We start from the raw sequence: 26,288 nt of genomic DNA on the forward strand, positions 1-26,288 counted from the left end.
AGTCCGGGCCGAAGACTTCCAAAATGCCGCCCGACTTATAAAGGAAGCCCATGATGAACAAACGGTTGGGATTTTGAAGTCTAAGGATTTCAAGAAGATGGTGGCTGACAGGGCCTTCCCCTACTTTGAACAGGGCTTCAACAAATGCTTGGAGCAGTTCGAAGAAGCTGGCCTTGTTCCGGCGGATCGAGAAGATTTCCCTGACTTGGAGAAGGCTGCTGCGTCCTTGCCAGAAGACAAAGATGAAGATGAGGAGAAGGATCCCCCTGTAGATTAGAACTATCTTATTTTCTCCCCTCCTTCTTTTTAGGCACCTTGTAGTTTTTTTTTTTTATGAGAATGATCCTCTTTATTTTCTTCGCATTTGATAACTCCGAGTATCAACATCTTGGTAAACTCTAATCAACTTTCAATCGGGAAGTGCTTCTTTAATAATCAAGACGTGAATGTTCAAGCTCTGAAAAGGGTTCTTCGAACTTTTTGTAGATGACTGGGGTATGGGTCCTTGGGCTTTGTATATGACCGGGATACGAGTCCCCGAGCCAAAGTACGGGTCCTTGGACTTTGTAGATGACAGGGTTATGGATCCCCGGGCCAAGGTACGGGTCCTTGGACTTTGTAGATGACCGGGGTACGGGTCCCCGGGCCAAGGTACGGGTCCTTGGACTTTGTAGAAACTTTCTTTGAATAATTTCTTTGCTCTGATATCAAACGACGAGATACAAGTAATTTTCAAATATAATATTTTTTCAAATGATACGCATTCCATGGTCTCTTAAGAATCTGTCCCTGAGAATCCTCGAGATAATAAGCTGATCCAGAACTGACTCTTCGAATGATTTTAAAAGGTCCTTCCCATCTTGCCTCTAATTTCCCTGTTTCTCCCACCGAATTTATTTTTTTCATAACTAGATCCCCGACTTGGAAATTTCGCTCCCGGACTCTTTTGTTGTAAGATTTCATCATCCGAGTGTGGTAGGCTTCTATTCTGATGGCTGCCCGGTCTCTCATTTCTTCAACTAAATCCAGCTCAATAGCTCGCGATTGATCATTATTACTAGGGTAAGAGGCTATCCGAATAGAGGATTGTCCAATTTCCACAGGCAGGACTGCTTCATTGCCATAGACTAGGCTGTAGGGAGTTTCTTGAGTGGAGGTTCAGGGTGTAGTTCGATATGCCCACAATAAACTTGGTAGTTCTTCCACCCAGTCTTTACCCTTCCCGTGGAGTCGCGTTTTCAATGCTTGGACAATGATTCTGTTGGTTACTTCAGTCTGACCATTAGCCTGAGGGTAGGCTACTGAGGAAAGGACTGAATAATCTTCATCTCTAGGCACCAAGAAGTGATCTTTTTTCCTTGGAATTGTCTTCCATTATCTGAGATTAATCTCCTCGGGATTTCATATCTACAAACAATGTTTTTCCACAGAAATTTCATGATCTCCTCCTCGGTAATCCTGGCTAATGGCTCGGCCTCCACCCACTTGGAAAAATAGTCTACTGCCACAAGAAGGAATTTCTTTTGTGCTCGGGCTCTGGGGAAGAGACCTGCGATATCCAGACCCCATTGATCAAAAGGACATGATGGAGAGATGGGTTGCAAACTTACAGCTAGGCGATGACAGAAATTAGAATGGTGCTGACAACCTTGACATCTTCGAACAAGTCGGGCAGCATCTTGATTTATCCGGGGCCACCAAAACCCGGCTAACATGGCTTTTCGGGACAGGGCCATCCCTCCAAGGTGTTCACCACAACATCCTTCATGAATTTCCCGGAGGATATATTCTACCTTACTTTCTAATATGCACTTGAGCAATGGGCCTTGATATGATCGTCTATACAACACCTTGTTCAGAAAAACGAACCTGGGGGCTTGCCTCTTGATTTTTGTGGCCTGGGCTCGATCTTCTGGGAGTTTACCATGGACTATATATTCAATAAGAGGAGTCATCCATGAGTTCATGCGCAGTGGAGGTTCTTCTTCATCAACAGAGAGCATCAACCGGGTGAAACACATGATTTCCTGGGTGTTTTTATCGGATATGGAGGCGGCCAATTTGGCGAGATTGTCAACTTCTTTATTTTCTTCTCGGGGTATTTGCTCAATACTCCAATCGGTAAGAGTGGCAGCTCGGGCTGTGATAAGTCTTAGGTACTTGAGCATTTTTTCATCTTTGGTTTCGTAGACACCTTTAATATGATGTGTTATCAACTGTGAGTCAGAATAAATAATCACTCGAGAAGCTCCCACTTCTCTGGCCGCCTGCAGTCCTGACAAGACGGCTTCATATTCAGTCTCGTTATTAGTGACCCGGGAATCAATTCTTAGGGCCAACTTGATATTTTCTTCCGAGGGGGCAATCAATACCACCCCAAGTCCACATCCGGATAGATTTGAAGCACCATCGACAAAGACCCTCCACACTTCTTCTTTTGCAGACTGAATCATCTCTGTCAAGAAATCAGTTAAGGCTTGGGCTTTTATAGCAGCTCGGGGTTTGTACTCAATGTCATACTCCCCGAGCTCTATCGTCCACTTAATCATCCTTCCCGAAACCTCTGCATGCGTCATTATCCTCCCGAGTGGAGAATTAGTGAGGACCACTATTGGATGGGAAAGAAAATATGGTCTTAACTTTCGAGCAGTCACCACCAGGGCCAGAGCTATCTTCTCCACCTTGCAATACTTCAACTCAGCTCCTCGGAGAGCGTGGCTTACATAATACACAGGTTTCTGGTCTGTCCCTTCTTCTCAGACAAGTACTGAGCTGACGGCATACTCTTTAGCGGACAAATAAATCCACAATTTTTCTCCTGGCTCGGGTTTGACTAATACAGGCAACTCGACCAGGTGCTTCTTCAAGTCTTGGAAAGCTTGTTCACATTTTTCATCTCATCCAAATTTATGAGCCTTTCGAAGAACTTGAAATAACGGATAGCTTCTGTGAGCTGACCAGGAGATAAATCGTGACAGAGCAGCAATCCTTCCAGTTAACTTCTGTACCTCCCGGACGGATTGAGGAGAAGGCATGTCAAGTACTGCTTTGATTTTCTCCGGATTGACTTTGATCCCCCGATCCGTGACCATGAAACCTAAGAATTTTCCGCTTTTGACCCCAAACACACACTTGGATGGGTTGAGCTTTATCTCATACTTCCTTAGTGTAGCAAAAGTATCTTCCAAGTCATCAATGAAACAAGAAATCTCTCGAGTTTTGATCAAAATATCGTCAACATATACCTCGATATTTCTACTGATTTGCTTCTGGAATACTTGATTCATCAAGCGTTGATATGTGGCTCCCGCATTTTTTAACCCAAAGGACAAGATCACATAGCAAAAGATACCCCCGGAAGTGACAAAGCTGACCTTGTCCTGATCTTCCCGGGCCATGGGGATTTGGTGATATCCCTGATAGGCATCCATGAAGCTCAATAATTCGAAGCCAGAGGTTGAATCTACCAGTTGATCTATCCGGGGCAGTGGGTAGCAATCTTTTGGGCAAGCTTTGTTCAAATCCCGAAAGTTCACACAGATCCTCCACTTCCCTGTGGCTTTAGGAACAAGAACCACATTAGAGAGCCATGTGGGAAATTGGACCTCCCTGATGTGGCCAGCTTTCAGCATTTCCTTCACCTGTTCATCAATGATTTTGTCTTTTTCAGGCCCAAAATGCCTTTTATTTTGTTTCACTGGTCGGGATCCAGGGACAATACTTAACTTGTGCTCGACTATTTTGGGCGATATTCCTACAAGTTCCTGTTGAGACAACACAAAAACAGAAGTATTAGCTTTTAAACAGGTTAGGAGTTTTACCCGGGTGGAAGCTTCAAGGTCTCGGGCCACCCGGATGCTTTTTCCTTTCTCTACCTCAACCACCTCCTGCTTATCTTCCGCAACAGAATGTACTTTCTTTTCTTCCACCACTCCCTCTTCTTGAGTTACCTTCTTCCCCTTATCTTCCCTTCTCGCCTTCTTCTGGTCTACTCGGACTGTCTCACCATAGCATTTCCTAGAGGAAGGTTGATCCCCTCTTACCTCTCCAACTTGTGCTCGTACTGGAAATTTAATTTTTTGGTGATAAGTGGAGGCCACAGCCCTCATCTCGTTCATGGCCGGTCTCCCGAGGATTATGTTATACGAAGACGGTGCATCTACTATGGTGAAGACTGTCATAACTGTCTTTCTCAAGTCTCCACTTCCGAGTGTTAGGGGCAGAGTCATTTCTCCCTCAGGGTAGACCGCATGCCCAGCAAAGCCAAACAGGGCAGTCTCAACCGCCTCTAATTGATATTCATGCAAATCCATCTGGACCAGCGCCTCTTTAAAAATAACATTGACAGAGCTACCGTTGTCGACGAATACCCTCAGCACATCGTAATAGCTACCCGAGCTTGGATGACAAGAGCATCATTGTGTGGTAAACTAACTCCCCTAAGGTCCTCTGGCCCCAAGCTTATGAGTGGTTCGTCTCTCCTCAGTCCTTCAACCTCCAAGCATTCTCTTCTACCCCTTGCTTTTCTGGCCCGGTTAGAATCACCATCCGTCGACCCTCCCGATATCATTTTTATAACCCCTCTACTTGGGGAAGGGTCTCTCTTTTCTGATTGTGTATTTCTTTTCTCCCGCGAACTCCCTTCTACCCTCCTGCTTCCACTTGAGATATCCACCGATCTTTTGGTGGCACTTGGTCCAGGTCGCCGAGATATCCAGGGAGGTGACCTAGGCTCATCTCGAGAGAGATGAGATTCTTGCTCAGGATGCCTTCTAGATTCTTTCCTCAAGGTCCGGCATTCATTTGTATTGTGGGAGCATTCTTTATGAATAGCGCAATATCCTTTCTTTTCTGGTCGAGGTGGTCGGGTTGTTGTATTGGGAACTGGAGCCATGTCCGAGCTACACTCTTGAATTTCTCGATCCTGGACACTTCTCAAGGGAACATAAGAAAGATGCCCGGAACCATTCCTCTTGTTGCTTCTTTCCTCAGGCCTGACAGCTCGGTCTCCTCTGGCTCTTTTCAAAGCTTCTCTCTTCTGGTACTGAGCTTCTTCCATATAAATGTACTTTTCTGCCTGGGATAAAAGATCTTCAAAGTCCCCAGGCAGTTTCTTGGTAAGGGAACGAAAGAAATCTCCTTCCAGCAGTCCTTGCGTGAACGCCGTGGTTTTTGTCTCAGGCGCGCAAGCAGGCACGTCTAAGGCGACCCGGTTGAACCTTTTGATATATGCTCTGAGAGTTTCGTCTTGTCGTTTTTTCACCTCGAACAAACTGAAAGCAGTTTTTTTGTATTTCTTGCTACTGCTAAATTGATGCAAGAAAACTTTTTGAAAATCCTCAAAACAATGAATACTCTGTGGTGCCAACCCTTCAAACCACCTTTGTGCAGAATCGTCCAGAGTGGTTAAAAACACCTTGCACTTGATCTGATCTCCATAGCAGTGTAACATAGTCATATTCTCAAAACGTGCAAGATACTCTTCGGGGTCAGAACTCCTGTCATAATCCTTGACCTTGGCTGATTTGAAGTGTCCAGGCAACGGTTCCCGGACAATGCCATCATCAAAGGGGCAGCCTTTAACAACTCGAGAACTGCTCTTAAAACCAACTTGCCCCTCCAATACCTTTACTTTCTTTCTCAATTCTTCCAGTTCTTCTGCGACAGTGGGTGATTTAGACCCAGCACAGGACTCCCTCTCTTCCTCTCTTATCTCTTCTTCTCGATTTCCCTGCCTTTGTTCTTGCTCACCTTCTGGTTGGGCAGAGTGATGGGGATGTTCTTTCTTTGATAAAGCTTCTTCTACCGCCCTGGTTACAATTCTGGCTAGTTTTTCGTTTGTCAAAGTAAAAGTAGGTGGAGGACCATTAGGTGGCGGGCCACATGCACCCGAGATATGTGTGTTGTTTTCTCCCGGGATCCGAGAGGTATCTTGATTTGCTCTTCTGGTGGGGGCCATATCAACGTCTTAAAACTCAAGTTTCCCACAGATGGCGCCAATGATGCGGCCCGGGCGAAATGGACGAGTCGGGTCGGGCACTCTGCCGGGTCAGCTATCAAAATGATGAAGGAAATAAGAGCAAAGAGATATATCTCTGTAATATGGCTTCAACTGTAACCTGCACACAAGGAAATGAACTCGTGAATGGGTGCCGGAGGGGTGTCCGGCGTGGACACTCCGATGCATAAGTCAGCAGGGTACTCAAGCAAAAGAACCAATGTAATCAGGGATTGATCATGTGATTGGTGTAGGGGATAACGAGTGAGTAAGCAATAAATGAGAGTATTTAATGTATGAATTAATATCTGAATGGAGAGTTAATGATATTTATAATAGATGATGTAATGATGACCTTGTTTCTTGCGTCATGCATTAATTGCAGTAGGGTGGCTGATTATACCTTCTTGTTCTGACATGTCAAATCTTATACTAGTCACATCCAGCCCACCTTAGTTTAGCAGCCATTTATCTTGTCAGAAATAGGACGGCTATGTATACTCTGTTAAATCGGCGCAATTAATGCGTCACTTGTATCAAGACGATGTGAATGGGATGTCTCCCGAGAAGATATCCGAGAACCCGGGTACTCAATATCCCTGGAAAGAGATGTCCCGGGTCATCCGAAACTCTTTTCCGACCCGTTCTATTACCTCGAATTATTCCTGATACGGGAACGCAATCTGTATTCTTTGACCGGGCACTATCCATGACCCGGGTATCTATGAAATGATCCGGGTATCTACGAAATGACCCGGGTATCTACGACCCGGGTCTTCCCGGGGCATCAAGCATATATAATAAAAACGAGAAAAATGAAATTTACATATAGTAACGAGAGTATCGAAGAATTAAAGATTAATAATTTTATTCCATTAGATTTGATATCTCCAATATTGTACATTGTGATAAAATTTCAAAATAAACATTTGACCTAAACTCAATAAATAAAATCTAATTTACCACAATTTTTTCACCGACGGTCAATTAAATTTATTCTCGTTTCAACTATGATGTTTGTATTAATAATTAATTTTTTTTGTCTTTACATGATGATCATTCTTGTTTGTTGAAAAAAATGTCCAACTACATGAAATCACATAAGTTTTGTTGAAAAACCACAATTTAAAAATTTATTTCAAAGAACCGCACGTAGCAATTTTGTTTGAATTTAGTGAAAAACCTATTCGAACCCATACAAATCGCATCGAAAATGTCATACTTTTTGTGTACGCTTGTCCTTAATCTAGTATGAGTATCTAACCAAGAACATTTAAAAAATATGGTTTGTTTCAGTGGCAAATATGAGTATTCAACCTTAATTATCTCTTCGAGTTGACCATAAAATTTGGGACATTCACCATGACTTGAATGACTGCGAACTTGAACCCCTGAATTATCGGTGGCCTTGTACGATGTATCATTAACTGTGTGGAAAACAAACCCATTGACACAATAACCTCGATAAGTATTCACTTTCTGCAATGGTTCAGATGCAACTTGCTCAAAATTTTCTTTGAAATTAAAAATTTCTTGAAAAGTATTATTGAGCACAACATAATCATCATGCACAATCATTTGTAGTTCCCTAACTACGTTCAAAACACGGTATGAAGAAGACTGAGTATCAAGATTAATGTTTTGATATGTCGGACTAACGTAGTCCTCTCCATGATAATACCAACAGTAAGGGTCAGTTTGGTAGGTAGTATTAATGTTGGATTGATTATTAATATTCTGTTTGCTTTCTTTTTAGATTTGACATTGACTATTTCTTTGACAATTCAACTGTTTCTGTTGGAGAATATATCCCATGCTTTGAAGACTGATAAAAACTATCCGCTACACCAAAAAAGAGAAATCAACCAAATACCCCTGATGGTAAATACCCAACTTGCAGGTGGGTCTTCTTTACGTCTCCAAATTTCTTACGAGAGGGTGAATGTTATGAAATACTCTTCATGATTCAGTACTTTCTCCCCCACCTTCCAAGCTTTTAATCCAAAGTGGCTCATCAGTTTGGGCCATTTTCACCAATTCATCCATGGCAGACAAAGCAAGCTCCAAGTACACAGATCTCTCCAATGATCTGTCAATTGGGGTGATATTCGATGGTTTAGAAGGTTGTTCAATAGAGAGAGGGGAGGTGAAATCCCCGATCCGAAATGAGGAGGGCCTGAAGGAAGAGCTGGAGGAAGGGCATTTAGGCCTCCGAAGTCATTGTTTCCTACTCCGAGTTCTAGGTTTGAGTTGGGCATTGGAAGGCCCAAGGATGCAGCTAAAGATGAAATGGGGCGGCCTAAAAACTTCCCTGCAAGGGTGCAAACTCGGTCTAATTCGTCTTTCAATCGAGCATTCTGTATTAGTAGATGTTGCTCTTCAAGGGATATTTCTCAGATAATGGCCGGCCCGCCACAGTTGGTGCAGATGGAGTTCCTCATCATCTCCCTCATCGACATGTTTTCAGCTCGGAGCTTGTCATTTTCTTGCCCGAGTAACGAATTCTCATCTTTCGATCTTCACGGATTGAAATTCTTCTTTCAATATTCACGGACGAACGAAAGGGAGATGGTTTCCAATTGGCGACTGATTTTTCGGAGAACATGCTACGTGGGACGATAAACGATATTGGCAAATAAAATAAATATTAAGATGAAGGGTATTTTGGTCATTAGTATATTTATCATGAATTTATCCGCCTTCTTAATTTCACACCACACATGGTATTAAATATCTCGCAATTAAATATCCTATCATATCAAACATTTATCAATCAAATTATTAATCATTCAATTATCACATCCTACAAACCAAGCGAACCCTAATAATCAGGTACAAATCAATATCGTCCCAAGTATACTTTAACTGCATCATCATCTAAGTAAGTTTTGCTCGGAAATTTTTTGCGGTTGCACGACAACGTATTTTAATAAGCATTTTGGATGACTCGAGGCGAACACAACAGTTGACTCTACACCAGTACAATACTCATGAGATAATAACTCATTCTCCAACCTAGGATACATCTAAGTTCTATTGTTGTTATCCATTTTAGCTTACAATAAATTGACAATTGAATTGATGATTTTGACTTAAATTTGAAGGTTTGTTTTTAAAAATATTTATAACATATATTAATTACCTACAAAATAAATTGTATATAATAATAATATACATAAGATCGATATTAATTTATAATAAATATTGAAGTTTTAAGATATATACATATATTTACATTGCTTAAAAATATTACAAATTAAGCATAGTATTGAATTAATAATTAAAATTATAATTTAAATTAAATACTATATATTATTAGTAGTTTAAATAATAAATATAATAATATTTGAATTTATAATTAATTTTTTAAAAATTTAAAATTAGCATGATAAATATTTATTAACAACTTTCAAATTTAGTATATATTACTTAAATTTATCAAATTATATAAAAATTATATTTTGATTGTCATAAAATTTATTTTTAAAAAATTGTTACAAATAATATACATTAGGTATATTAATAATTATTGATAATAGTTAAATTAAATATTGTAAAAATACTAATGTTAATAAAAATATAATAATATTTTAAATTATATTTGAATAAATATTAAGTTCATGAATAATATATTTAAAATAATACACATAATTATAATATATATATATATATAAATTTATATAATTATTATCAAATTAAAGTACATAAATAAATACTCTATAACATATGCATTTATCTATCTTAACTAGTTAGATCTAACATTCAATTAAATAATACATAAATTATAATCTAATATAAAGTAATATAATTTCACATGAATTTTAACAATAATATATATATGACAAGAAAGTTTTATATTACATATACACATATAACACACGCATAAAACATGTTTGAAGTGTGGACTTTGAAACTTGAAGTTGAGAACCAGATTTGCAAAATTAAACAAAAACTCTAATTATAGTAATTAAAAAGCATGAAATTTGGGGGGAAAAAGACAAGAACTCGTCTATTCCAGAGAGAAAGGACGAAAATAAGTTAAAAAAATGAATGGGGAGGAGGGTATATATAGGTGATTAGTGACGGTTTTTGATTTAAAAATTTGAATACGATTTTCAAAATTTAAAATTGCGAAGAAATTTAATTTAAAAAATTTCATCGCAAGTAAGCGACATAATTATTTAAAAACCGTTGCTATGTAATTAGTGCAATGGTTTTAATACTATATCACTATAATATTGCTACAAAATATTAAAACCTTCGTTATTTTTAGCGATAGATTGATTGTAACGCCTCTAATATTACCACGGTTTTAAAAAAACCGTCGTTATATTGCCCACGATTGTCTTAAAACCGTAGGCAAATTCAATTTAGCGATGAAATTCACAATACCGTCGCTAAATTTAGCAAACGGTGTTTTGAAAACCGTCACTAAATTAGCGTTTTTTTTTTTTTTTGTAGTGAAGGCTATCGATTTCAAAATAATCCAAATACAAAGCACCATACCACAACACCCTCGTGTTCTTTGTTTTTCTAAAAATAATCTAAATTTAAAATATATCAACTTACAAAATCATAATCTTATTTTTTCATGTTAAATATTTAAAAAAGTTAAATTCGAAATTTATCACTTAATCACAAATTTATTTTATCAAATTAAATATACTATTATTTTTCAATTATTATTTAAATCCAACTTAAATATTTTAATAATTAAATAATTTTTTTTTATCATATTCAATCCAAGTAAAAGACGGCCGCACCGTCCCGAGAACTAAATGGTTGATTTACTACTCTTGTCTTGGTCATCTAGGGATGACCTAGCGGGTCTGTTTGGGCTCTCCAACAACCACCATTAATAGGCGCAGAGACTAGACCAGTTACTTAATAGTGAAATTGACTTTCTAATTTCTATGTTAAAATGAGAAACTGGATTGAATGGAATTAAATTATTGTTTGAAAATAATGATTTAGCCAACCTCCCAGCATTTATTAGTTTTGATGGCCAATTTTTCCTTTCATAAATTAATTTGTATTATTATAAAAACTCATCTGAGACAATCTCACTGATCAATTTTGTGAAACGGATATTCTATTTGGGTCACATTTAAAAAAATATTATTTTTAATGTCAAAAGTATTGATTTTTACAGTAAATATGAGCATGATTGACTCGTTTCACGAAAAAAGATCCGTGAGACCGTCTCACAAGATACCTACTCTGGTATTATTTAGCCAACTTCCCAACTATGTTATGATTCATTGAGAGTATCACGATTTTCATTGCTATTGAATGTGAAGTCAGTATGATGAATGCCGAAAAATTTTAATAGGTCTCTTGCGAGACGATCTCATGGATTTTTATTCGTGAGACAGTTCAAGAACTATCCATATTTACAATAAAAAGTAATATTTTTTTTTTATAAGTGATCCAAAACACTCTTTCTTCCTCCATCAATTACGGTAAGATATTTCAAGGGTAATTTAGGTATAACATTGAATAATCTTTAATTTATGGAATCTAAAAAAATCATATCAAACATAATATTATATTGTCATCATATATATTATATATATTACATTTTCTTATCAATCATTTTTTTTATCACTTATTTACTAATAATTAATAGTTTCATCTTTCGAACCAAGTGCGCGTGACCTAAAGATGCATCCCGGTGAGGACATTTATCTTATATATGGGTCATGATCTACACTTATCCTTATATATGGAACTCGCATGTGAGGATACAGATGATCGCCATTGGATGTATGCATGGGCGGAGGTGCAAGTAAATATACCCGGGCTAAATTTTTTAAAAAAATTTATATATAAATTTTGTATAAATTTTAGAATAATATGATATTAGCCCCGGTAGATCAATTTAAAATATTAAAAGATTTTAAAATTTAAAATTCTAGCCTGGACGGAGCCATATTTCTGGCTCCGCCATGTATGATTGAAGCCGTCTAAGGATAACATCTCATTAATAGAGGACTACCTATATAAGAAAAAGATGGTATCTATATATTATTTAATTACTTTTAATTAAATATGTGTGATTTTTAATAACTAAATAAATTCATAATGGAACATTGATTGATTAAAATTATAACCCTTTTTTTTTCCAACGTGAAGTATAACTTTTCACCTTCCCAATATCTATCTAATTAGTCTCATTTACCCGAATTAATTTCAAGAAATTTAGTATAACAACTCATCCACGGGTGACAAAGATCACTGTTTAGTTTGTGTTTGAAACGATGAATTTTAAATTTATTTTTGTTATTTATAGAAGTTAGACCATGAAAAACAGAAACAAACAAGTCTTTTCGGCTTTTAATAATCTTTTTTTTCCTTATGGACCATGATGAAACTTTTAAAATTTTGAGTGAGAGGGAAGTTAGAGGTAGGGTTTGTTGAGTGTTAGGAGATTAAACAACCCTCACCACTCCCACGACACAGACACGGAGACAACATTAAACAGATGGAGGGTGAGTGCGCAAGACTGAGCCACCTATTTGTGACTGTGTTCCTGTTCAGTTTCCAACAATATATGGTCATTCCCACCATCGCAGATGTCACCGTCGGCGCAGTGTGTGGCGGTAGAGATGAGTGCTCTCTCGCCATTTACCTCACCGGTTTCCAGCAGGCTGTACGTATTCATATATATTGATATATGATGATCGTATGATTCATATATACACTTTTGGCTTTTTTTTATGTCTTTAGCAGATTTCAGGGTTAGGTTCTGTGGTGATGATGCCACTTCTGGGTAATCTTTCGGATTCTTACGGCATGAAAAAGTTACTCGCAATTCCGATGTCTCTTGCTATTATGCCGCTAGGTATATATATGTTGTTTTGCTGGCTTTTTATTGCTTGAAGAACTTAATGAAAAATCCCGTAATTTATGGCAATGAATGCATATAAATAAACAGTAATCTTGGCATTGAAGAGAACGAAGAATTGGGTTTATGCATACTACGCATTCAAGACTTTGACTGCCATGGTTACAGATGGGGGTGTTTTATGCCTTTCTTTTGGTTCCTTGGTAACTTAAATACCCAAAATTTGATATGCAATTAGCTGTTGTTATATATATAACTTGAACGTGCATGGCTGCAGGCAGAGAGTGTGTCGGAAGAGAAGCGCGTGGCAGTGTTTTCAGTTCTGTACGGAGTTCTGTCCTGTGCAAGTGTTCTTGGTAACTTAAGCGCTCGCTTGCTCTCCACTTCTCAAATATTTCAGGTCCTGCATGCTTAAATTCAATTATACAGCATTAGTTTAATCTGTCCAGACAATTATATATACAAAGAAATGAAATATTAATACGCAGGTTGGGGCATTTGTATCCATTCTGGCATTGGTTTACATGAGAATACTTGTCAAGGATTCGAGCAACAGATGTGGTAGTAGCAGTAGTCATGATGATAATATCATCGATACTCCTTTGACGTTGGAGGAAAGCACAGAAAGTTGTAATAATGTAGGGTTTCTTGGAACTCCATCGCCAAAGGATATATTTCGTTTGTTCAACACAAGGTTAATTACTTATATTCCCACTAGTTTTATATTCTATAATAATTTACACTAACTAGCTAGCAAGATTTTACAGCATTACATTTGCACTAGCTGCATCTGTTACATTGTTGGGCGACCTTGCTGAAGCCGGAGCTCTAACTTTCTTACCGGTATCGATCCCCTCTCATCTCACAAACTTCTCTTTCTCTAAAACATCAACTTCTTTGGATATATATATATATATATATATATATATATATATATATATATATATATATATATATATATATATATATATATATATATAGTTCTAAAGCATGGGAAAATAACGAAAAAGGAGACCGTCTTATCTTGGAATCGACTCAATTTTCTTTCTCGATTGCGATACAATATATCTATAATATAAATTTCGTTCGCTTGAGGACATCTTTTTCATATTTTGTACGTAGGATGAATTGATCAGGAGGTCCCCCCCTAGCTAACTTGGATCGGGGGACGGGGACACATAAAATTATATATCTTCTATAATAAAAATATCTAATTTATTATTCCCTAAAACAAAATATTTAGAAAATTAAAGCTATATTTGGGTTTCAATAAAATATTTTCTTTTAATTTAGGATATTAGTCAAAGTTAACTTTGAAGATGTTTTTAGTTTGAGAGGGAAAAACCAATTATTTCATCATTTGTTTTAATCATTAAATTTATGCAGTATTTTTTGAAAGCCCGGTTCGGTTTCAACAAAGACCAGTTTGCAGTCATTTTCATGATTATCAACATCGGGGCAGCGCTATCAAATGTATCTATCTATCTATATATATATTAACAATTAATTTAATCAATTTTCTTTATGAATATTTAAGAATTTTAATGTGGCAATGCAGGTGGTCTTCATGCCTAAGTTGGGACCTCTTTTTGGAGATATTACATTGCTTTCTTTCGCATTGTTCATTGCGTTCTTAAATGTATGTTATGTTATTTTACTTTACATACAACCTTTTATATAAATATATGTGTGTGTGTGTGTGTGTGTGTGTGTGATCAAATTCCAACCAACACAAGGTGATTAATTCTCCTTATGAGTAAGCTTTATGATCAGTAGTAAGGAAAATATCTATTTGTTTTTTTTTATTTTATTCTTAATTATATTATATATATTTTTGCAGATGCTGCTCAATAGCCTATCATGGGCACCATGGGTGAGGTCTTTAATATGTTATATATATATATATATATATATATATATATATATATATATATATATATATATATATATATATATATGGTGCTGCCCCAAATATAACAAATTATATACTACTTTACATTGTTTAAAAAAAATACTTTTGCATGCATGCATGACTTTTAGCTGATTATATATGCATGCAGGTACCTTATGCAGCTGCATCCTTGGGGATATTCTTTGCTATATGGTCCTCATGTGTGAGTTGTTTTTTCTTCGGAATATTAGTTTAATTAGTCGAGTTACAACAGGCAAGGAGCATATATATATATATATATATATATATATATATATATATATATATATATATATATATATATATATATATATATATATATATATTTATTTGGAAAAAGAAAATTATTTGATGTCGAATACAACAGGCAAGGAGCATTGCTTCAAAACAAGTTGGGCTTAGTGAACAGGTGTGTTAAAATTATGTGCAAAGTATATTTATATGTATATCTGCGCTTCTGGATAACCAGTAGTCTATTTTGTAATGAAGTCATTGCGAGCTTATTACATAAAATAAAACGAAAATTGATGAACCAATTATTTTGTATTAATGCGAATGTATCAGGGGATTGCACAAGGATGTATGATGGGCATAACATCATTGGCCAACGTCGCTTCTCCTTTAATTTTTAGTCCTTTGTCTGGTAATTTCAAAGATTTAAACCATGACTCTGTTATTTTCTATTGTTTCTCCAATAATATCTGATTCTTTATCGAACTTTATGTAAGTAGACAAAACAAACAAAATGTTCTTTGAAAAAAGTTTAGAAATGAACATTTTTTTTTCTCTTTTGGCAGCTTTATTTCTGTCTGAGGAACCACCCTTTCATTTCTCTGGGTTCTGTGTGCTGTGCATTGGACTTTGTTATGTAAGGTTCATTTCATCCTTGTGATTTAATATAAAAAAAATAAAATAAAAATGCTGATCACTGTTTATATCAACCATTGGCAGCTGATGGCTTTCATTCTGAGTATGATCATAAAACTCATTCCCAGTTCCTCAAGAGAACTGAGTTAGCAAGCAGAATTGTGTAGTACTGGCGTAAATCGAATTTGTGTTCAAATTAAATTTTATTGTGAAATATAGCACTTGTACGTCAAGTTTCCCTCAAATTATAGAGAACTTACTACTTATTAATTATCATGAGATTACTTGTTAAATAATGGAGAGTAGTAATTAATTATACTAGAATTTGTTGAATTCTTTTGGAATTTTCTTGAATAACGTTGAATGTTGGCCGCGGTAATCTCATTAAGAACTATCATAATAACATATTTGTTCTCAAACAGATCGATTGAGTTTTACAAATTATTAAGAATGAAGCTTACGGCCTTCTAAATTTTCTCACTATATTCCATGGAATTATGACATTTTTTATATTAATTTTCAGACATCAGATAGATTCAGGCTAACTCTCTGTTTCTTGATGAGGGATATACCTTTATTAGTATACTCAGAAAGAAACCAGCAAGCTGCACAAGATTATATATACTTAGATCAGATTAACCAACATTAGTCATTTGGAGCATATGCTGTGTGTGACAAGTTGTTCCTACCCAAGCAAATCCAACACAAAGGATACTGAAACCTTGGAAGTCGAATGGAGCCTTCTCAGACAAAAATAAAGCTGTGACAAAGATATTGTTCAAAGGTTGAGTGATGCATATCAAATATCATACTTAACATGCCATGTCCTGTCCCTAAATGTAAGAGAATAAAATTTCGTATCACCTGACAAAGGGCTGTAAATTAACGGGGAGATCAGATTTGCTAACGATGTGATGCCCAAAATGCATCCTTGAGCAAGCCCCTACAAACCGAAGAGGCAATAGAAGCGAGTAGTTAACGATAAAATCATTCCATAAAATGTCAGCACAGAAAAATCTAAGATTTGGATGACCATTATAGAATCACATCCCACAAGGCATTAAGGCATTGACGATCATCTCCCATGATTTCAACTACAATATAGCATGCACACCTGTTGGTTGGGTCCAACTTGTTTTGAAACTATGCTTCTTACCTGTATAGCTCAGAAGCGAACCACATATCAACAAATAGTAACCAAAACCGAACAGAACTTAATTTTGGCTATAGTGAACTCACAATTGGGCTCGACAAAAAGAGGAATAGACCCATCAAGGCAGCAGCGTAGGGTACCTAAAACACAAATTTTGAAGGGAAAAAAAAAAGATTTTGTTTACTGTGTATTCCTTCACTGACTTGGCACTTGCACAAGCAGCACAAGATATAAGGATTTTCATTTGCACTCCCAAGTAGAGTTTCAAGTGCATGATAATCATTGAATATTAAAGAGGATACCCAAGTTGCCCATGCAATGCTGTCAAAGAACATCTGCACCAAACCAGAACCAATTTTTAATAATGTAACTGATACATCAATATCTTCATGTATAACAGTATAAGCAACGGTTTTATGTATGAAAGGTGACTGAACAACACACACATTTAAGAATCCGGCAAAAAGTGCTATAGATAGCAATGTCTCCTCTCCAATTGCAGGACCAAATATAGGCATGAAGATCATCTGAACAAGTTTTTCATTTTAGTATGGAGTAGAGGCCACAATTAAGTAAAAAAAAAAGCTACAAATAGCATTAGAAGAAGGAAAATAGCTAATGGGACAGAAAATACATTTGATAGGGCTGCTCCAATGTATGCAATAAGTAAAAGGTCTGCAAATTGATCTTTCCCGAAGTGGAAGCGTGCCTTTAGGAAATACTGCAGATGATGGATAAATAATAAAGTGAGCACGTTGAGAAACTTGCTCGCTAAACACCCACCAATCAAATGGAAAAAGGAACATAGGATACCAGTAAGCAAGTTTGAAGTCCACCCTCTGCAAGGCTATAGAAGAAAGCAACAAATGCTGCTAATGAAAAAGTAAAGCTGCAACACGAGGATCAAGTCATTCAGTAAACGGAGAAGAAAGGGGGCCTGGTCAATTTTTGATCTCTATGTAAGCTTAAAAGCTTTTTAGTGCATGTCATGTTAAAGAAACTGCTGGGCAATCAGAGACTTGAAGTGCCACCATTCACCTGTAGAAAATTTTTAGTCTGACACTGTAATTTTCATAACAAATTACATGTCATGTCAACATAATGATCCATTAAAGTTTCATTTCCAAACGAGATCAGAAGATTTTTCTTCAATGTAGTAGGTTATAAAGCAAACCAATATGATCAGAGGAGACACAAATGCCCTGATTTACTTAGGCATCGGGAAAGTTTTGGAATTTGTGAGTTACTGTTCTTCATTCCTAAAACCTCTATTTATCTGCTCCAAATATACTAGCAACAAAACAATTTTTAAACAGCTATTATCTTCTTATTGTGCATGCAGTATAGTCTGCATCGAGTTCATTTATTCTGGAAGATTCCTAGGATGATCATGACCAGAAGAGAGAAAAATACAATTATAGGAAAATATTAAGTTTCCAAAAAATTCAAGCATTATACCGGCTTTTTAGCAAACAAAATATATCCTTTGGTGATGGAATTTTCCTACTGAAGTCCATCTTCTCCAACGCTTTGACACTGTCTTCATTGCTTTCTATTTCCTTCAAAATTGGCTGTTCCAAAGCATCAGAGGGGAGTTTTGTATCCGCAAGAAAAACTGTCATGTAAATTGCTGCAGCAATAGCTGCAACTGCTGCAACCTAATGAATTGGATCACAGATCACTGACTTGTAAAGAATAAAAAATTTCTAAAATTGGCCTTTGCTGAAAAGTAAACCGACACCCTGGGGACTAGGCTAATCAAAGAAAATTTAATGTTTTCTGAACTGATCAGGGAAAGACCTGAAATATCTGAATTGTGGAGAGCAGGCGAGCAGCTAAAGTACCGCCAACATATGCAGAGAACATCACACCGGAGAGAAGTCCAAATGCAGAGACACGATTCCCTGCTGATACATTGTCTGCCTGGAGAACATACCCCATATGGCCGAACTTAAACATGGAATATCTTCCCAACTAACATTAATATCTCTTGAATCGAATTACAGTAACTCAAGTAATAACCCGCAATCCGCTCTAGTAGAACAAGCTAATGCAATAAAAATGGACCTCTAGTCAAATTTGAACGAGCATAACAATTTACTGCCGATATTTCAGCGAGAAGCTAGCTTATCAGACTCTCACTTTGCACCATTTATATCACTGATTCTCGTCCCGGCATTTTCCAATTTCACAAAATTCATAACAAGCACGAGTTGATAGAGGATTTTTCCAGTAAAAAATTATGTACATCTCTGGCCGACAAATAATAAGTTGAATGCTTTTGGTATGGTCTGCCACAATACCAAATTAAAAACATTTAGCTAAATTTGAAGGAATTCCACTAGATACTCTGACACATACTTTTTTGCTAGGATATCAATTACAGTAGTAAACTTAGCAAATGAACTAAAGGCACTCCTCTCTTGTTACAGCCCACAGCAGTGTCATTTCTTTTTCTTGGCAAGTCTCGGAGTTTAATAAATAAATAAATAAAATGGGAAAGTGATCAATTGCATATAGTGGAATTTATAGCGCCAAACCAGAGAATTATTACGAAAGTAAGATGAAGTTACCGCATAAGCGAGAGCAAGGCACACGCCACTTTGGGTAAACATGGCAGTTATAGTCCTAATGGCATAGTATGCGTAAAGGAAGCTCTTTTCCCTCTTCGAGGCCAACACAACTGCACATATTAATATGGCCAAATATAACCCAAGAAACGCATCATCGGTGAAAAAAAGAACACTTGTACTGTTACATACACACCGTTGGGTATAATAGCAAGGAAAAGAGGGATTGCCAGCAAAGCTTTCCTACTATAAGCATCAGAGAGATTCCCAAGCAGCGGGGTCACTATCACAGATCCTAATCCTGAAACCTAGTAATTGTAACAGAAATGTGATGAGAATCCGATGGGAACTTCAAAAAAAAAAAACAGAATATTGGTCAGTTTAATTACCGCCTGTTGGAAGCCGGTGAGGTAAATGGCTTGAGAGCATTCATCTTTTCCGGGGCAAAGCGCGGCAATGGAAACGTCGGGGAGCGCAGGACCTCCAATTAATTCGGCGAAATTCGACAGAAACATCGTCACAAAAAGGTGGCTCAGTCTCCGCCAATTTTCCATGTTTTTCCCCAGCCTCAAATTTTGAGCTCTCAGAATTTCTAGTTTAATAACACATTTTTTATTTAAAAAAATGAATAATTATGTATGACTTTACGTGCTTGTTTCATATGGACTCGATTTGTACGATAATTGGTGCTAAACTGTAATTATTTGATCACAAAATTCGTCCACAACCCGTAAGACAGATCGATCAAATTTATTAAAAAAAAAAATTTAAGTAAAAAAATTATGAGAGACGATTTCACGGGTCGTATTTTGTGAGACAGCTATCTTATTTGGGTCATCCATGAAAAAGTATTATTTTTTATGTTAAGATTATTACTTTTTATTGTGAATATCGATATGGTTGACAAGTCTCACAAATAAATATTCGTGAGACCGTCTCATAAGAGACTTACTATAGTTTTTATATCAAAAATAATATTTTTTTATGATAAAATGATGATACCAACTCAAAAAAGACCTACTCATATTCAAATTTGATATGAATAATATCATTCTTCTTGTTTAAAAAATACTAGTATATTTTCCAAATATCGGATCAATTATTTAAAAAGATTTGAGTTATATTTTGACGGTGGATTGTAATATTTAAGAAAACAAGAACACTCGATTCTAGGTAAATATTAGTGCAAAATCATGATCTAAGTAATTCTTGAGCTAAAGTGTTTTTTTTAATATTATAAAATGTCGTGTATGAAAAACGACATATATGTCGATATCAACGAGACTGAAATGATTTTAGGAAGATGAAAAACAGAATGCACGTGCTCTTCCATGCATATTCCCCACCTAACACCATACTTACAACTCCATTTAGCTCTAATTTTATGTCATATCATAATCTAAATTTAATAATATATGTTTCTTACAAAGTCATTATAAAATCTTGATATCTTTATAAAAAAAAATTATTTATCTATTTCTACATTTGAAAATATTAATAAAAATCTAGATTTTTTTATGATTATTTTATATATGTCTTTCTAGTAATTTTCATTGGATAAACGTGCATTAGTTTATCACGTCTAAAATTAGGGTTTTTATTAAAAATAATTTTAATTTTAATTTTTTTTTCAAAAATAATTTTAAAAAAATTTCTTTCAAAACTACCTCGATCCGCTCATGGAAGAGCGGACGCTCCTACGTGGCAGGGTCTGCTCCACGATTTTTCTTCTCCACTCGTTTCTTATCTCTTTATTATGTACGAAAGATTCCTGAACAATTCACGTGAAAGCTGAGAAAACGAGGCTCTGAAAAATTCACGTGAAGACCAATAATCGAAAAACGATTTCTATATAATTGACAATTTTTCGAATGAATCAGTTATCAATTCTCTTAAAATTTCCCTCACTTCTCTTTGATTTTTTTCTCCAATTTCAGCGAAAAAATGTCTAACATCGACGTACTCTTATATTTTGGTGGTCATATAGTTAGCGATAGTGAATCGATTGAATATAGCATTCCATTTGTTAGACCGATACGAGTATCACGATCCATTAATTTGATGGAGTTAGTTGAAGTTGTGCATAAAATGTTAGCAATCGATCCAGCGAATTTTGTTTTGAAGATGTCAACCAAGTATTCATTCATGGAGAGAGCATCTTTGCATGAAATTCAAGTCAATCTCGTTGATGACGATGTTTTACAGTTTATAATGCAATGTGACAATATGCATGTTTTGCATCTGTACGTGGAAGCAAATTTAATTGAGAATAATGTTGGATTTGATGATCCTGAATCGTACGTTCCACATGCATCTGATTCAGGTTTTTATAACCAACCCGGTACGTCTACATATGGTGGTTTCCAGGAACAAGAATCTTATATTCCACAGGTTACTGAAGGACTCGGTAATATGAGTTTCGATGATGTAAGTGGGCCTTGGGATCAATTTATAAATGTCTCGTCGGAACAAAATAATGTTCCATATTGGCCGAATCCAACATTAGATACGAGTGCTCGTCGTCCGGATGAGGCCAATAATGATTATATTTGGAGGACTGATTCTGAACCCGATATATCATACAGCGAGTCTGAAGAAGACGATGTGAATGTTGATGATGAAGTGAATATTTTTACGAATCCTGATGAGGGGACATCATCTCGACAACCAACACGTGACACATTGCAGAGGCAGACCGTACCATTTCTGTCAAACACTTCTGAAATGCCATCATTTTTCAATAAATTTTTTGGGGAAGAGCATCCTGATTCTGTCGATGTTCCTTGTGGAGTGCAATCAAGCTATTATAATCCGGATAGAGGTGAATTATGCGTCAACATGATATTTAAAGATAAGAATGATCTTATTGCATCTGTGAAGGATTATTCAGTCAGAGTTGTCAGGCGTGAGTACCATGTCGTGGATAGCACACGCAGTTTGTTGAAGTTACGTTGTAAAAATAATTCTTCTACGGTCATTTGTTGATGGGGACTTCGCGCTTCATTGAAGGCCAAGACTGGTTATTGGAAAATAACAAAATATAGCGGGCCTCATACATGTATATCTACCTCTGTTGGTATAGACCATAAGAATTTGAACAGTGAGATGGTGGCACATACGCTATTGGGAGTTGTTCGTTGTGATCCTTCGTACGAGATTAAGTATATCATCGAAAATGTGAAAGATAAATATGGTTATCAAATCTCGTACCTGAAGGCATGGTGAAGTTTGAAACGTGCTATGGAAATTGCTTATGGTACATGGGAGAGCTCGGTTCAATTACTTCCGAAATATATGTGTGCTTTGTCCAAATACAATCCGGGAACAGTTGTGGAGTGGAATCATCTCAGAGCCAACAATGAAATGAGTAAGACCCTGAACTATGTTTTCTGGGCATTTAGGCCGTGTGTTGATGGTTTCGGCATTGTCGGAAAATAATTAGTGTTGATGGTACATACTTGTATACCAAATACAAGCACAAAATGTTGATCGGTGTCACTCTGGATGCGAACAATCAGGTTCTACCGCTAGCATTTGCTATTGTGGACGAAGAAACAACAGATTCTTGGAAATGGTTCTTGGAGAATCTAGGAAGACATGTTGTTCGTGGTTAAAATGGCGTGTGTCTTATTTCTGATAGACATAAGGGAATCGTGCGCGCAACTGCAGATCTACCATATTTTCAACCTCTACACGGTGTACATCGTTTTTGTTTGAGACACGTGTGTTCAAACTTCAACGCTAAATTTAAAGACGTGCATCTGAAAGACTTATGCTGGGCGGCAGGCACACAGAATCAAATTTGTAAGTTTGAATCAATAATGGAGGCAATCAAGCAAAAAAACATTTTGGCGCACCGATATTTGGCTGGAATTGAGAAAGAAAAATGGAGTTTGGCACATAATGGTGGTTGGCGTCGTGGGGTGATGACAACCAATATGTCGGAGTGTTTAAATAGTGTGTTGAAGGGTGCTCGTAGACTTCCTATATCTGCCATAGTACACTTGACACTTCATAGGTGCGTACAATATTTTATTGAACGTGTGACTAGAGGTGGTCGAATGGTTCAGGAAAATCAGCTGTGGTCAGATTATGCGTGTCGAAAGTATGACAAGTGGGCGAGAAAATCTAGTGAACATCGTGTTGCAAAATATGCTGTACGTGAGCAAACTGCTTCGGTTGCAACTTCGGTTACATATCAAGAAAATATACAAGATAAATATGATATTTACAACAATAATTTTTAAATATTATCGTGCACCATATGGAGAAACTGGAATTAAAGCATCCGGATCAACGGGAGGTGCAACTAATGTTAACCCATCTCGATCGGGATTAACACATTTAATCATGCTCCATGCCCATATCTGCTTGTAATAATAAAAAAAATTAACAAATATAACCAAAATATCGTGTTAAATCATCATATCACATTAATGATACCTGCAGGATATATAAAGGTCCAGCCATTGTATTCTTCTCTATACGTGTCGCGTTACACAACTCACGATATAGAAATGCTAAAACTGCACTACCCCAACTATAAGACTTCACGTTATCAACATCTCGTAACAGTTGCAAAAATATTAGTCTAGCTGACCCTCCTTGATAATCAGGGAACATTATTCCTCCAATAATCATTAACGCAACACAACGAGTAAATTTCACAACATCTTCCTCTGAAGTTTCATCATTGACAAGGTTAGATATACAATGATCATGTAATGCTGTCATAGACAGATGACCACCTTTCAAAAATTTTGATGCTGGCAAAAATCCCAACATATCCAAACATATGTGTTTACATTCCTCAACTTTATGCGACACGTCTACTCCGGTTACTGCTTCACCATCAATTGTCAGACCCCAAATTATTGAAACATCTTGTAATGTAACTGTTGCTTCACCACATGGAAAATGAAACGTGTGTGTCTCACGTCTCCAACGTTCAACAAGCGCAGTAATCAAATGATTATCAATAACTTGCGAGCCACATTCTAAAACTCCATAAAAACCCATATGATTTAAATATGACAATACACGCCTGTGTAAGTAATTATCAGTATATAACTTCCAAATCAAATTGTCTAACCTTTTCACTTTGATAATATCATCAACGGTTAACGAAGATACTCTTGATGACATATGGGTCGCTTGTAAATAGAGGACACTAAGATCTTCTGGATTTCTATTATCTGCCATTTCGAAAAATGCCGTAGATCTTCTCAACTTCGTCAAAAAAATTTGTGACGAGGAAATGAAAAATTCATGAACGAGAGAAAGAGAGGAGAAAAATAAATGGAGGAAAGAAGAGGAGGAGGAAGATAAGAATCGCTAGGACGAATCAGTGCGAACCACGTGGCCACATAGGCAGCGTCCGCGCTTCCCATAAGCGGATTGAGGTAGTTTTGAAAGAATTTTTTTTTTAAAATTATTTTTCAAAAAATTAAATTTAAATTATTTTTAATAAAAACCCCTGATTTTTTAAAATAAAATAAAGTAAAAAAGCAAAGCCGCCTTAAATTTATAAAAAAGTAAAGCCGCCTTAAATTTATATTAGTGTTCTATGTCTCGAAAAGTTCATTGAATCCGTAGGACTTGCATGCAATTTGGACCGTAGAATTTTCAATTTTCAGTCAAAGGCTTTTAAAAAACTTGAAAATCCAAGTTTTAAATTCATCCCGATTCATAAGATATTCCATTAGTTTTAGTTTTCTATGTAATAGATTTCAAATTCGTAAAAAATTGGATTAATTGAAATATTTTTTTAAATACAAATCATTCGAGATCCAAACGCAGAGACCTCGAGACTAGATTAGTATGGGGTCTTGTGTTACTTCACTCAAACTTTTGATCATTCGAGTTTCCCTCTCTAAGAATGCTTGTGATATGTATTTGGCTCCACCAAGCTAAAAATTCTTCAATGACTAAGTTAAAACTTTTGAGTTTTGGTGATTTGATAAAGGTTTTGATTTCAATGGATAATTACAAAACCTATCTAAACTGAATTTAAAAAGAAAACACTTATATTCATGAGCAAAAGTTTTCTAAATTAATCAGAGTCCAACTGGCTACCGTGACAAACTGATAGTGCATTATTTAAAGGAGAAAAAAAATACCGATAGACAAACTTATCAAATGACAACTGATGGAGCCCAACTGATAGCAATTTATTTCAATCGACCAGTCAGACCAAATTCAAACATTTTCTGAAGATTATCGGTATACTCAGTGACTAAAAATCATAATACAACTGAAATATCAGATGAAATTTTATGTACTAACAGTCATTAATTCACAACAAAATATCAAAATTCATGTGCACTACCAGAAATATATGATATGTCAGAAAAGACGATCACATGACAGTAACGACATCTGTATTTGGAAACAAATATATAATTTTAAAATATGATCGTTGTTGTATAAGAATCCTATGAATAGATATGTTAGAAAAGCTTTTAAAGGTCTCCGAATCTCTTCTTGAAAAGGCTTTATGTGAGCCAAACAGATCAAAGCTTTTGTCTTTACCAAAAGTCTTACTGAAGTAAGTGATTTCAAACTGTTTGTCTTTACCAAAGTCTGTTAGTGCAATCTTTCCATAAGGAAGAAGAGGCGATTTAAGAGTATCACAGTGTCTGAATATCCATAACAAACGTGCAAATTTACATTTCAGTCTACCTGCATTTACTTTCTATTTGATGAGTTGACTGATTTTTTATATCAGCCATTTTTTTCAAATTTTTTCGGTTAGTCTATTTTCGTAGTTTTTAATGTTGACTTTTTGAGGACTCAACTAACAAGAATTTCATTTTAGTATTGCTAACCCAACCGAAATATTTGCAAATTATTGAGATTATTTATTCAAGCCCCTCTAAATTAATCTCTTATCATAACAAGTGGTATCAGAGAAAGTTAATTCT

At 36.2% G+C, this 26,288-nt stretch overlaps 4 protein-coding genes across 7 annotated transcripts; 1 reads left to right on the forward strand and 3 right to left on the reverse strand.

Annotated features, from left to right (window-relative positions):
* Positions 1-1,298: 1,298 nt before the first annotated feature.
* Positions 1,299-2,576, reverse strand: LOC140803626 (uncharacterized). The gene has a single exon (XM_073159534.1). The coding sequence runs from the start codon at positions 2,574-2,576 to the stop codon at positions 1,299-1,301; it is 1,278 nt and encodes a 425-aa protein (XP_073015635.1).
* A 9,757-nt stretch (positions 2,577-12,333) lies between these two features.
* Positions 12,334-16,065, forward strand: LOC140826974 (uncharacterized). Of its 4 annotated transcripts, none has more exons than XM_073189549.1 (14): positions 12,336-12,650; positions 12,731-12,842; positions 12,936-13,048; positions 13,123-13,245; positions 13,334-13,539; positions 13,613-13,688; positions 14,232-14,318; positions 14,404-14,484; positions 14,686-14,718; positions 14,906-14,959; positions 15,143-15,184; positions 15,340-15,418; positions 15,573-15,648; positions 15,727-16,065. In XM_073189549.1, exons 1-14 carry the CDS (start codon positions 12,483-12,485, stop codon positions 15,728-15,730), a joined length of 1,254 nt encoding a protein of 417 aa, XP_073045650.1. In that variant the 5' UTR covers positions 12,336-12,482; the 3' UTR covers positions 15,731-16,065. The 4 variants fall into 4 exon arrangements, with proteins under 4 accessions (XP_073045662.1, XP_073045656.1, XP_073045650.1 ...); XM_073189543.1 differs by having other exon boundaries at positions 12,338-12,650; positions 15,573-15,643; XM_073189561.1 differs by lacking the exon at positions 15,340-15,418 and having other exon boundaries at positions 12,334-12,650.
* LOC140826999 (uncharacterized) lies at positions 16,064-19,978 on the reverse strand. Its single transcript, XM_073189570.1, has 14 exons — positions 19,755-19,978; positions 19,562-19,673; positions 19,369-19,478; positions 18,596-18,718; positions 18,254-18,453; positions 17,609-17,684; positions 17,430-17,516; positions 17,242-17,322; positions 17,098-17,130; positions 16,882-16,935; positions 16,757-16,798; positions 16,507-16,585; positions 16,332-16,402; positions 16,064-16,247 (listed from the first exon to the last, which is right to left on the reverse strand). Exons 1-14 carry the CDS (start codon positions 19,917-19,919, stop codon positions 16,179-16,181), a joined length of 1,302 nt encoding a protein of 433 aa, XP_073045671.1. The 5' UTR covers positions 19,920-19,978; the 3' UTR covers positions 16,064-16,178.
* Positions 19,979-23,615: 3,637 nt separating this feature from the next.
* LOC140803650 (serine/threonine-protein phosphatase 7 long form homolog) lies at positions 23,616-24,567 on the reverse strand. The gene is made up of 2 exons (XM_073159555.1): positions 23,809-24,567; positions 23,616-23,732 (listed from the first exon to the last, which is right to left on the reverse strand). Exons 1-2 carry the CDS (start codon positions 24,565-24,567, stop codon positions 23,616-23,618), a joined length of 876 nt encoding a protein of 291 aa, XP_073015656.1.
* Positions 24,568-26,288: the final 1,721 nt, after the last annotated feature.

The sequence above is a fragment of the Primulina eburnea genome, chromosome 1 (genome assembly GCF_022965805.1).
Source record: "Primulina eburnea isolate SZY01 chromosome 1, ASM2296580v1, whole genome shotgun sequence".
Taxonomy (NCBI): domain Eukaryota; kingdom Viridiplantae; phylum Streptophyta; class Magnoliopsida; order Lamiales; family Gesneriaceae; genus Primulina; species Primulina eburnea.

Excerpts from the sequence above, each read along its gene's own strand:
- LOC140826999 (XM_073189570.1), bottom strand. The coding sequence starts at position 19,919 with ATGGAAAATTGGCGGAGACTGAGCCACCTTTTTGTGACGATGTTTCTG. Across the intron at positions 16,799-16,881 it reads TCTTTTTGTCGAGCCCAATT|GTAAGAAGCATAGTTTCAAA; the intron begins GTGAGTTCACTA and ends TGAGCTATACAG. Across the intron at positions 16,403-16,506 it reads AATTTACAGCCCTTTGTCAG|CTTTATTTTTGTCTGAGAAG; the intron begins GTGATACGAAAT and ends TCTTTGTCACAG.
- LOC140803650 (XM_073159555.1), bottom strand. The coding sequence starts at position 24,567 with ATGGCAGATAATAGAAATCCAGAAGATCTTAGTGTCCTCTATTTACAA. Across the intron at positions 23,733-23,808 it reads GACCTTTATATATCCTGCAG|ATATGGGCATGGAGCATGAT; the intron begins GTATCATTAATG and ends TATTACAAGCAG.
- LOC140826974 (XM_073189543.1), top strand. The coding sequence starts at position 12,483 with ATGGAGGGTGAGTGCGCAAGACTGAGCCACCTATTTGTGACTGTGTTC. Across the intron at positions 12,651-12,730 it reads TCACCGGTTTCCAGCAGGCT|ATTTCAGGGTTAGGTTCTGT; the intron begins GTACGTATTCAT and ends TGTCTTTAGCAG. Across the intron at positions 14,485-14,685 it reads TGTTCATTGCGTTCTTAAAT|ATGCTGCTCAATAGCCTATC; the intron begins GTATGTTATGTT and ends ATATTTTTGCAG.
- LOC140803626 (XM_073159534.1), bottom strand. The coding sequence starts at position 2,576 with ATGACGCATGCAGAGGTTTCGGGAAGGATGATTAAGTGGACGATAGAG.